A 12895-nucleotide genomic window follows, 5' to 3' on the forward strand; every position below is an offset into this window, starting at 1 on the left:
TGGAAAGCAATTAATCAACCTTTATGTGCATGTCTTTTCTCTATGAGCAGAATTTGAAGCTGAAGAGGTGGAAAACTGAGCCAAAGCATGTGTTTTAGATACAGGTCAAAACAATGTTAAACGGGTCAAAACAAAAATGGTCTTCCTCTGTGTGACACGACGCGTCAATCCCACATTTTCCTCTGCGCATTCAACGATCTAGATTCTCCAACGATTTCGCCTTCGCTCTAATGTTGTACACACACAAAAATGTACAACGTCCTAAGATGTTAAGCTTTAGGTCTCGGCGCTAACAACCGTGGTTTAATATAAGTTTATTTTGGATGTTGGTTACCTTATTGATTTTGCTTGGTATAGTTTTGTATTAGAATTTGCTCATAATTTTGACATCAAAGGTAATTTTGAACCAATTTCCTTGATTTTGAAGTTTGGTTCAATTAGATTCGGATTGAAATTAGAAACCGATTAACCAAACCGTTAATCTGAATTGGTTCGGTTCAGAAGAAAATCATAACAGTTTGGTTCAGTTCTTTTAAACTCCTGTTAAAGTTTGATTCGGTTCAATTTTCTCACATAACTAAACCATGAACTGCTCTATTACCATGCACAAGGAATCTCTTTCCCAAAGCCACGACGCTACAACACAACCTAGACAAAGCAGAAGCTATGAAAAGACAAAGGAAGAGATTGAGATGGACAGATAAGGGAGAAGCATCAAAGATGGAGAGGAGGTAAGATGCAGACACCACCCATTTAAAGGAAAGCATAAGGAACTTTTGGAAAAAAAAATTACATGGGAGTGTGAAATTGCACTATTGCATTTGATAAAATCTAATCCACACTTTGCAACCAAAAAAAATTTTCTAATCCACACAGGTAACCAAGCATACTGTATTACCAAACAGCACTAAACAGAAATCATCAGCATGCAAATTATGACAACTTCTGCTCAAAGCAATTGATTTACCTGTCTATCTTCGTATCTATTGATACCAAACAACCAACACATGACAACTAGCTATAAGCCATTAATTGGAAAGTTCTAAAGCTAGCAGTGTCTGCATAGTGAATTGTCATTAACAGATCAAATCTAGGACATAGCAAAAATGTTTTCTCAATTCAAAGGTGCCTAAGAAAAAGCATTCAGGATTCATAGTTATTTTAAGAATAAAAGATAATCTTAAGAAACATTAAACAAAGGGAGTTCAATCTACATGTTTAATTTAACGGAGTGAGTATGAAGGACCAGCAAATGAGTATCGAGATGAAACTGGCACAGTTGTAGTCTCCAACTCTGTGCCGTGGTAATGCTGCATCCGATTATATTCAGACAAAGCATCAGCAGCAGAATAGGTTGAGTAAAGCCTACTACCTGCAACAGTATCTCCCCTTCGCAAGTTATCGGTTCTTCCCCCAGCCAAATAAGACCTTGAAGGTATTTCCTCTCTACTCATAGGTGGCAAATATGGATCCCTTGGAGATGCTCCATAACGATAGGTGTGATAATGGTCATCCGCATGATCAGAAATCACACCTCGATAATTGGTTTGACGCTCATCCTCATTGAAATGAAGAGGATCAGCGCCATGTGAAGGGACGTCTTTCCTGTAAATAGGGTGCTCCAAATGATGATGGCGCTCTCTTTCATAATCCCTATCATCTTTCCTGTAAATAGGGTGGTCCAATTGATGGTGGCGCTCTCTTTCATAATCCCTTTCGTCGCTCCTATAAATAGGATGATCCAAGTTATGGTGGCGCTCTCTTTCATAATCTCTCTCGTAAGGATCGGGTATAGCATTTGCTTGAGAAACACCTAGGAGACCATAAGCACGATAACTCTTTTCGGTAAGAAATAAATCACGAGGAGGAGCTTCCTCTCTTCGTTCAATTCGACGATCCCTTTCATGAGACAGTGCATTAGGTATTTCCCTATGCAAATGGGACCGGGATCTCCTAACACCATCATGAACTTCCCTGTCTCGAATTATTGCTTTTGGAGGGGACCGGACAGGCTGCATGGCTGAACGAACATCCACGGGTCGGAAAAGCTCCGTGAGCCTCCTAACCTGAAAGAGAACAAATGAATATCATCAATGACATAAAATAATACATTACTGACAGCTAGCCTACCAGAGGCAGCAATTTGGTTCTCACTTGTCTAACAGTAAGTTCAGTTTTGAATTTGTTCTTGTCATTATAGTTTTCTTTGATGGCCTTCTTGAAAATGCTCTCAGGTAGCGGGAAACAATCAGAGGCAACACTGAACCGCACCTGAATGTCACACCATTGCCGAGTAAATCATAAATCATAATGATAAATGAAGACAACATCAGGACAAATTAGATAGGAAAATAAATGAGGTTTAGCGACCTGAGCGGGAAAGTTACCACCGAAAGCACGGGGTTCGAGTTTCATACCACCAGAAGATGATGCTGTGTAAACCCCATACAACAGCTTCAGATCAAAATCATAAAGAAAAAGCTTCATCCCAGGCTTTATGCGTAAAACAACCTCTTTTTTACCAATTGGAACAGCCATGACACGATAGTGGAAACAGTCAGGTTTTGTCTTTGCATTGCACATGAAGATGAAACCACCAACTTTTTCTCTATGTTTCTCACTGGTCTCAGGTTTTTCATGGTCACCGCGTCTTGTTTTGTTTATTCTACTATGGCCACCCTTGTTTAACTCTCTATGATTCTCTTCATTCTTCGGTGTTTGTTCAGTCTTATCCAACTTTACCATCGTGTTTTTTCTAAGCCGGCGTCTCTTCACATTATGGCCTTTGCCGCTGGTGCTCCCTTTTTGAATTTCCTCCTCTTTATTATTTTCATCCCTCTCGCTCTTTCCAATAGGACTTTTGCCGCTAGTGCTCCCTTGTTGTATTTCCTTCTCTTTATTATTTTCAGCCTTCTCGCTCTTTCCAATGGGACTTTTGCCGCTAGTGCTCCCTTTTTGTATTTCCTTCTCTTTATTATATTCAGCCTTCTCGCTCTTTCCAATAGGACTTTTGCCGCTAGTGCTCCCATTTTGAATTTCTTTTTCTTTTGCCACTACGTGTTTGTTCTTTTTCCCTCCAATCTGAAGAGAACCTTTGTTCACAGCCTTCAACTTGCCAGCCTTAGTTTTCTTAACGATTTTAGACTTCGCCTTAAGTAATTGTGGAGTTTTCTTGTCACTCAACTCTGGTTTACTAGACTCTTCAGCAGCATTTGTATCCTTGTTGCTATCATTCTTTTCTGATGTTTGAGGATTAGAAGACTCTACTGGAGGATTGTCGGTAATATTATTTCCGTCTTCTAGCTCCATAATATACAGGTGCAAGAACACAATAACTTTCAAAGGAAAAAGTTACTGCAACCAGTCAAGAAACAGAAAAACAAATATTTAAATAGAATTGTTTCACATAAACCAGAAAAGCAACAAAAATTCAATTAAGGAGGATGAGATTGATAAAGAAAAATAGGAGTATACAAACAAGTGACAAATAACTTGACCATAAAATGTTAAATAATGGCTCAAGCGTGATATTTATAGCTTCTGCTTTACGTTCTTCAATTCCGGCGCGATCCCGCTATCCCAGTGCGGTGGAGGGGCTGGCCGCGACGCCACCAACTGGAAAAACGTGTTCCGGTACCGACGCTCCCAGCCACGAGTCCCACTATCATCGTGACCCACTCTCCCAGCCCAACCCCCTATTGGACCTGCTCTACGACTTTTTCAAAAACACAAGTTCTTTTTTTTTAATTCTTCATTAAGGGTGTCTAGGTCATTCCACACTCACTTAAACCCTAATTTTTTATTATTATTAACCCACAAAGGGGTTGGTTCAGCATCGTGAAAAAAAAAACTTTTCTTACTTGATCTGTCGCCATTGTTATTAATATGTTGGTTTTATTATTTTATTGCTCCGTTCATCATTGTTTTGTTCCGTACTTGCTCTGTTCAGCATCGTTATGTTATTGCTTTGATGTTTTCGTTCTTTCTGTGACTTTGTTTTGTCTTTTCTATTTCTTCTATTCTGTTCTCTATTTTGTTGATTACAATTATTATTAGAACTTGATTTTGATGTTGGATTTTGGTTACTAAGTATGATTACCCCTTTAATTTTGTATATTTTGCTATGTTTTTAGTATTTTTGTATACCGTTTGCATTTTATGTGTAGTTTATATAGTGTTTTTTGGCCATTGCAATAAATGTCATCCCGCTATCAACGATCCCGCTATCCCATTTTTAGGGTTTGGCGCTCACAATAATGTTAATACCTATGGGGGGATTGAAGCAAGGTAAGAGAACAAAACTACAACTGCCTGCAGTTACAAACACGACACTGCTTCATATTGAAACTTTAATTACAAAAGACTGAGAGCAACTAAGATAACTTCAGCTCACTGATGCATACCAAAACGGTACACAGAATAGAGCAATAATGGAATATGGAATGAAAGAGATATATATTATTTCTCAAAAAGTAAGAGAAAATTAGCACAGAGCAAAGCTCCTATATAGAGCTACAGCTCTCTACCAATAACTAACAATCTGATTCTCCAAAGGTACCCATTCCTAACATGCCATCCCACTAATGAATTATGTAACTGACACTTTAAATTGAAGGTGCGTCGGTATCTGAGACCAACACATGTAGTTACATTCAATCACTTCCAATTTATTACTAGTGTCTATTTGTCAATGTCATGGTCGTGTCTGGTATTTGTGTCTATGTCAGTGTTTCATATCTAATAACCAAATCTACAATTTGATAACCACCTTCCAATTCTCTCTCTCAGCCAACACAGCACCAAGAAGAATCACCCCTTCCTCTTCCTAGTGTAGAGTCTAAAAATATATTTTAGGCCCTTGCGGCATAGTCTAGCTCAACTTCTCTTCTGGAATCTCTAACTTATCCTGGACCCAATCACTCAGTCACACGTGCAGCTCTTAACAATATTAACAGCACTCAAAAGCTCAACCAAATGCCGGAAAAAGTTTGTGGCAGAAAACTTCAAAACCAATCAACCAGGATTTTACAGATTTTTAAAAACTAAGATGAGAAGATTTACAAGCAGTAATAGATAATAACTGATCAAGGATACATGGTTAGTCCAAATATAAATTAGAAACAAAATATGTTTACCCAGTTAAAAAGAAAAAAAGAACAGCCAAAAACAATAACTACTGAACACAGTATAAATTTAAGAAGTAACCCAAGCAAATTAGCAGTTGTGAACAAATTATTAATCCATTCAGATCTGCAATCATTCTACAGAAGGCGGGCCTTAGATCAATGGTAACAGTTGTTGACGTGTGACTAGAGAGTTATAGGTTTGACCAATGGAATTAGTCTTTTTCAAATCCAAGGTAAGGAAAACCTTTAAGAGACCAACAATAAGTCCAACCCTTCCCTAGACCCTACTATAATGGGAGTTTTATTGTACGAGAGTTTGGTATAACATTCAAACAACTAACAAATATATACAGCCATTAAATTTGATTGATATTTCATATATGAACCACAAAACATAGCAATGATTCAATTGAGGAGGCTGAGATTCAAAAGGGAAAATAAAGTAAAGAAAAAATAATAAAATTAAGTGACAATAAACCAATTGATCTAAAAAGTGATGTCAAATAAGAACAGAAAAATATGGTCTTTATAACTTCCATTAACATGCAAAGCTTTTGGAATTGGATCCAGGAAAAGAAAAAGATTGCACTAACACTTCATTATATTGAGACTTCAATCACCATTTATAAGACTGAGAGGTGCTAAAGATAACTTCATGTTCAGTCGGCTATAACAATAACGCAAGAAATCACTTTGCAGAAAAAGTCAAACTAATGCACACAAAAATTTAGAGCAGAAAGAATCTTACGTCGATCAATAACAAGTTCACCTTTTCAAGGACTTTCTCAAATAATAAGGGCAGATCCATAAGCAGTAATAACCAATGGAGATTAGATAGTTCATCCCAGGATTAAGAGACAGATGGAGGGGGGGGGGGAGAGAGAGGAGAGAGAGAGAGTTCCATTAATCAGTTCTACAAATTGGAAAGCTTTTTTTTGCCATTTGTGAGATCTTAGAACATTCCTAAATAACTAATAACAAAAACAAAGTAGAAGTTTTCGAGGCGATCTAAATCTATTGTCCTATTTACAATAGTTTAATACCCTATAGTTCAAAAAGTGATACATAAAGATATGAGAAATTGTTTTAAAGTTTAAACCTCGAATGATACTACCAGTGACCCACAACTTGTGCTATTGTGTTTCTATTATTTAGCTTCATCAATAAATTTTCTTTGCCTTTCAAAAAAAAAAAAACTTGCAGGTGTTTTGTTAGATGCATGAATATTATGTGGACATGGTCTTGACTATAAATTCATGTATTTAACCAAATAACCACAAGCGTTTTTTTTTAAAAGGCAAAGAAAATGTATTGACGAAGCTAAATAATAGAAACAATAGCACAAGTTGTGTTTGAGATTTGAACACAAGAAGGAAACTAAAACAAATGCAGTGATCCCCAAAACAGAGCAAAAAATGAACACCAAGTTAAATACATTAATGATAAATGCTTAAGATGACGTCAGTGTGTTATAGTGGGATGACCAGTGGTATTGAGATTCACAAACTATAGATATATTACTTTTCACAACATGAGCTGCTTCCAAGAAGGATACAATGGTGTTGACCAAGAAAGCATTTCATATAGAAGCACAACACATTAGTCGATATTACTTCACCTTCGATAACTCACAAGGCTATGCATGTATATTTTAAACGTAGAATTTACTTTAATCTCAGAATTTTATTTGTGCTTACAAACTCAATTAGACTTCAACTTCAAAAGAAATGTGAGGTCATTGAGTTACATCTAATTCAAGGAATTTGCTTAGGTCAAACAAACTAATGTCAATTGATTTGTAACAAACCCGTTCTTATCATAGTCAACAATCCAAGATAACAGACATGGCTCTATATCAAAGATTATAATACAAACTACGAAGTAAAAAAATGGAACTAACAGCAAATAAACAGAATAGATCAGACAAAAGTTAGAAGAACATGAACTGTAAAATAAGAAGGAAAAGGAAAGAAAAGAAGTTAAAGAACACGGAAAAAACGAGTAGACGCCTGTGAACTAATTAGCATAAACAGAATATGACAGCTCTGATATATGAGACCAAACAAAGAACTGAAATCACAGTGGATCAGTAATTGGATAACAAAACTGCAATGGCACTGTAGCATCACAAAACTGCATAAAGTAGTAATATTGATAAATCTGGTACTTAATTTCTAAACCTATTTCGCTTTAAATTTAGAATAAAACAACGCGAACACACTCCATATTTCTCATGTGGCAGCAAACTTGGGGAAAGCCCTTCAAAACTTGACATCTCTAATTTTATTTAGTGAAATTAACAAAAGAACACGCCATTATGTTACGATTTAACAAACACAAATCATTCATCCACCATTACAACTGATGGATTCTCACTTTCATTACAAGCATAAATGTAAGAGAAAAGAGAAGATACACCGTCAGGGTAAATTAGTTATACACTGACATCCAAATATCCAATAAGAATCCAGTATTTAGTGGTTATATTTATATTGTGGTTACAAAATGAGGTTGTGCGGAATAATCGTGAGTGTTCATTGGATGTCGGTAGTGCATCTCCATTAAACTCTAAATATTAATCCCCCTATCCCAATTGCCAACAACACACACATACACACAAAATCATTTTAATAAATCAAAAGTCCCCAAAAACCATACAAACTCAATTTTGCATAAAGTTGAAACATGAATAGAAAACCTTCAAAACATTAGCACAACTGCAACATCAATAAATAAAAACCCTAAAAGATAAACAACTAACAAATCCACAAACCTAATACTTCTCCTAATCACAAAATTCAAAACAACAACAACAATAACTTAAACAACATTCTATTGGTCAATTTCATTCAAGTGAATCAATCAACATGCAGAAATAAACACAAGAAATTACAGTTCAATCGAAAAATAAAATTGGAACCAGTGATAACCAAATGAAAAAAAAATCAAACTCGTCGAGTATAATTAGATTCACATGCTTCATAATCAAATAACCGAAACATCTAAATCAAACCACACACACAGAGAAAAAATAAAAATAAAAATAAAAAAAATAATCAAAAAATTAGAAAGCAAAAGAGTAAGTACCTTGGAGAGAAGAGATAAACCCAAAGGCTCGGAGTGAGAGCGAGAGATGTAAACGATGAGATGCGCTTCGGATTGAAATTAAAATGAAACCCTTTAGCTTGTATCAAATATTCTAACTACCTTTGATTTTGTACTTTCTTTATCTTACATTTTTTTTTTTTCATTTTTTAATTTTTTTCATTTTTTTTTTTTTTATTTTAAAGTGTAGTGGATTACTCTTTCGTCCAATTATAACGCATCGTATTATTATATAAATTTAATTGCAGATTTAGCTTTTATATTTTTATTCGTTCATAAAATTAATTTTTTTACTTTAAATGTTATAATTTTTTTTAATTAAAAAAAAAACAATTTAACATATTTTTAATTACGCAGCATATAATTTTATTATATAAAAGTATCTAGATGAAATAATTATTTATATATTGTTAATTAAATAATAAAATTTATTGACATATGATACGTCATAGACATATTTTTAATGATACAACATATAATTATATTATAAAGAACTATATAAATGAATCAATTATTCATATATCATTAATTAAATAAAAAATATGAAGAAAAAAAATTATAGTTAAAAGTTAAATTTTATATTTTATTTTAATTTTATGAGTATTAATCATTATATATTATTATAAAATATGTTATTTTATTTAAAACATGTCACGTCATAATATTTTAAATAAAAAATAAATAAAAAAATATCAATTTTTAAAATATATAAACCAATTTCATAAATATGAGATTAATTTCTACACATTGTTATATACAAATTAAATTCTACATATATTGTACTTGATTTTTATAAAAAAAACTACATGTTACTCAATTTTAATTAACTTCTATATATATACCAATTATTACAAATTAAATTCTACGTGTATTGTATATTTTTTTAAAAAGAATAACTATTTATTCAATTCTAATTTCTATTGAGTGTCTTGTTTTCTCTTTATTTTATATTGTATATTTGATTATGTAATTTTTATATTATTTTTAAGTTAAATTACTATTTTTTGACACATTTTTAGGTTAAATTAAAGGTTTTGTCCCTTAAATTCCAGTCTAATCTCTTAAGTTTTTTTCTTTCCTTCTCTTACATTATAAAAGTTTTTCTTTGACAAATTTTAATTATAAAACTTAAACACCCTGATTTCTTATGAAAAATATCATTTTAGTTCTATAAATAACAAAATTAAACTCATGAGTATATTAATTTATAAATATTTGACATTTTTTAATCCTTTAATTTTAATATAAACGTTAGACATTTCAATCATTCACTTAAAACTTTCGACATTCTAATTATTCACTTAAAACCTTAGATATTGACAAAAATAATCAAAATATCTGATAATAATTTAAAAGATTAAAATATATAATATTTATAATTTAAGACATCAAAATAAAATAAAGATAGTATTTAAAGATCAAATAGATCAAAAACTTAAAAAAAAAAATCAAAGTAAAACATTAAAATAACTTAAAAATTAAAATAAAACCTAAAAATAACACGAAAAGTATGATTTAATTATATTACTATATGTTGTTATTTTTATATTTTTTTCTTGTGTTATTTTTTAAAAAATATTAAATTATTCTAAGAAACAATTGATTTATATATATAATCCCAATCAATTTAAAAACACCTGATTTTTCATAATCTTCAAATAACGTAGCAACATATCAGTAGAATTTCCACTACAAATAATATAAAGTAAACTTTATATATATATTGTTAATAATAACAACAACGATAAAGTTTCAAATTTAAGCATTTTATAATTCTGTTGCACATAAAATATGCCAACGATATCTTACTTTAATTACTTCACAATCTAATTCTAAATGGTTGTTTTTCTTTAAAAACAGATGATTAAGACAAAAAAAAAATATAAAATTTTAGCTACAATCAAGTAGAAAATAAGTTCCTACAATTAAAACAAAATAACTAAATGTCTAAAAAGATTAAAATAATTAAACAATTTCGTGAGTCTTCTTTAATTTATTATTTTAAATTGTATAATTTTATATTACACAATAACAAAAATCAATTTTAAACAATTTTAACCATTAATTTGTGATCACGACTTGACACACTTAGTATTCCAAATCTCAAATCGAAGAAATCACAATTAAAATATAATTTGTATAAAAATATAAAAGAGTATATGATATTATATGTTTTGATACGCAAGAAATACATAATGTTGTTAATAAGAAAAGAGTTTATTTATTATTTAATAAAAACAAATAATAAACCACTATAGATTATGGTTCTTTTTTATACTGATTGGGATATGAATTTGAACAATAGATATATCATTAAAAAAATAGATGGTCATGATATCAGAATGAAAACTTGTTACTTAAATATGTTGAAAAATAAATTTATAAAAATAAAAAAACTTATAATTATCCAATTTGTTTTATAATAAGTGTTACGTTTAATCATTTCACACAAAGTAAAAAGTAACAAATTAATAATAATAATTTTATTAAATTATTAATTTTAATCATTAACACATTCTTTTAATTATAAATGTAAAATGATGAATAATAATTTATGGATGATATACATAATATTAATTAAATTAGATAATAAAATTGAAAAAACATATTAAAACAAAAATCGTATTAAAAACTAATATAGTGACATTTTGTTTTAGACAATTTTCTTTTTATAGTTATTATAAATCGAATGTAATATAAAATTATGGAACAATTAGTACAACTTAAAACTAATTTTACAAAGTGTACCAGTAATATGTGTCATCAAAAGAAAAACATTAAAAAAAAAGTGTCATCTAATCCATTATATCTTTACCAATACACAAAGGGTATAATTAACCTAATGAATTAATGGGGGTATCTTGCAAATCTTAAGCAAGAAAAGGATGAACTCGATGATGATGAAAGTTGTACAAATAAATTCCAAAGCGTGTATCACACTAAGTTTTAGGTTCGATTCGCCCCTACTAATCTATATATATTGGATCCAAACGAGTTAACCGACAATTCCCCTTCAGGATACTTTGGAAGTAAATTACACATTCACATCAAGCCTATCGAAAAGAAAAAATGACTCAGAAATATTTTTGACATAATTTTGAATCATGTAACATGAATTTTGTGTTGTTTATCTTGTGTTCTTTCTGCCTCTAAAGTATCTCTATTTATAGAGATACTTATACCAATTGGTGAAGAAAAACAACTATTTAACTCATACCAATTGGTGAAAGAAAACAACTCTTAAAAAAGATTGTAACTTTTGTAACTTAACAGATGCATTGGTTTGAATTAAACTCAAGCATTGCAACCACTTGACCAAGTGATACATTAAGTTATTTAATTTTGCTACATTAATATAGCTATTAGAGAATTCCAAATATATTTTGAAAATTTCTCTCACAATCCCCCACCATTTTCAAAATATATCTAAGTTCGTTATTCCGGAAATCTCATGATTTCGGATAAAAGTATCTTATGATTTTAACCATTACTTAGTAAATTATGTTTTCACTCATCCCCAAATAGATTAGTAGACAAGTTTTGTACCAACCATTGATTACAACAAGTGTGCATAACTCACACATGAAATTTCGGTACCATTGATCAAATTATAAAAATGACACATTTGATAAGGTCGTGTGTCTCATATCCTTTTCGTGAGAATTTAAGAGTCAAGCTCTTGAACCCTATGATGCGGTCCACTTCATTCTCATATAGGTGGACTATATCAGAAATGCACCCATAATAATACATTCCAGCAAATGCATGTTATATGTCCATTAAGAGGAGACATCATCCTACTACTTTTATTTTATGGTCCAAGTACTTTTATCATTTGGGATGTATCTATTGTCAAGTACTTCAATCACTCTAATAATGTACTTTCATCATTGAACTCAAGACTTGATGCTACTCAAGTGTGAGTTGATGTTTCCACCATTGGTGATTATCTAGATATGAGCTTGTATCACATCTCTAATGATGTTTTCAACACCATATCCATTGTCAGACCTTTCGTCAAAGGATCTGCAAGATACTTTTCAATTCTTACAAACACTATGGATATCACTCCATTAAATTCTTTACATAGTTATGTCTTAAACCAATATGTGTTTATTTTCTATTATATACTTGACTATATACTTTTGATAGTGTGTATATCACAATGTATGGATACTGATGCCATTGACTTTGGCCAAATTGATATCTCATACAACAATTTTCTTAGTCATTCAGTCTCTTTACTACCTGTAGCTAGGACAATGAACTCTACAATCATGGTGGATTCAACAATGCAAGTTTGTTTCTTTGACCCCCAAGAAACTGCACCTCCACCAAAGTTGAAGATTCATCCACTTGTGGAAGCATGATCCTCAACATGATTTACCCAATTGATATTTGTATATCCTTCCAAAACTAAATGATATTCATTATAGATTAAACTATAGCTAATTGTTCATTTCAAATATTTTAATACTTTATTAATAACATGTCAATGTTCTTTACTTGGATTGCTTATATACTGACTTAATCTTCCAACAACATATGTTATATCAGATCTGGTACAAGTCATGACTTACATCAAGCATCCGATTACTTTTTATATTCTTGATAGTGTTGACCAACTATGACCAAACCATGACCCTCTTGCCATTTAATCTCTT

At 31.4% G+C, this 12895-nt stretch overlaps 1 protein-coding gene across 2 annotated transcripts; it reads right to left on the minus strand.

Moving 5' to 3' along the window:
- Positions 1-1032: 1032 nt before the first annotated feature.
- LOC101496970 (uncharacterized) lies at positions 1033-8371 on the minus strand. 2 transcript variants are annotated; one of them, XM_004499733.4, is made up of 4 exons: positions 8214-8371; positions 2371-3354; positions 2155-2271; positions 1033-2066 (listed from the first exon to the last, which is right to left on the minus strand). In XM_004499733.4, exons 2-4 carry the CDS (start codon positions 3307-3309, stop codon positions 1224-1226), a joined length of 1899 nt encoding a protein of 632 aa, XP_004499790.1. In that variant the 5' UTR covers positions 3310-3354; positions 8214-8371; the 3' UTR covers positions 1033-1223. The 2 variants fall into 2 exon arrangements, with proteins under 2 accessions (XP_004499790.1, XP_073224566.1); XM_073368465.1 differs by having other exon boundaries at positions 2371-3335; positions 8214-8368.
- Positions 8372-12895: the final 4524 nt, after the last annotated feature.

This window comes from Cicer arietinum, chromosome 5 (assembly GCF_000331145.2).
Source record: "Cicer arietinum cultivar CDC Frontier isolate Library 1 chromosome 5, Cicar.CDCFrontier_v2.0, whole genome shotgun sequence".
Classification (NCBI taxonomy): domain Eukaryota; kingdom Viridiplantae; phylum Streptophyta; class Magnoliopsida; order Fabales; family Fabaceae; genus Cicer; species Cicer arietinum.

Bases quoted from the DNA above. Each gene is read 5' to 3' on its own strand.
- LOC101496970 (XM_004499733.4), bottom strand. From the start codon at position 3,309: ATGGAGCTAGAAGACGGAAATAATATTACCGACAATCCTCCAGTAGAG. The intron at 2,272-2,370 runs GTCGCTAAACCT...TGTGACATTCAG, and splicing joins GTGGTAACTTTCCCGCTCAG to GTGCGGTTCAGTGTTGCCTC. The intron at 2,067-2,154 runs GTGAGAACCAAA...GTTCTCTTTCAG, and splicing joins CTGAACTTACTGTTAGACAA to GTTAGGAGGCTCACGGAGCT.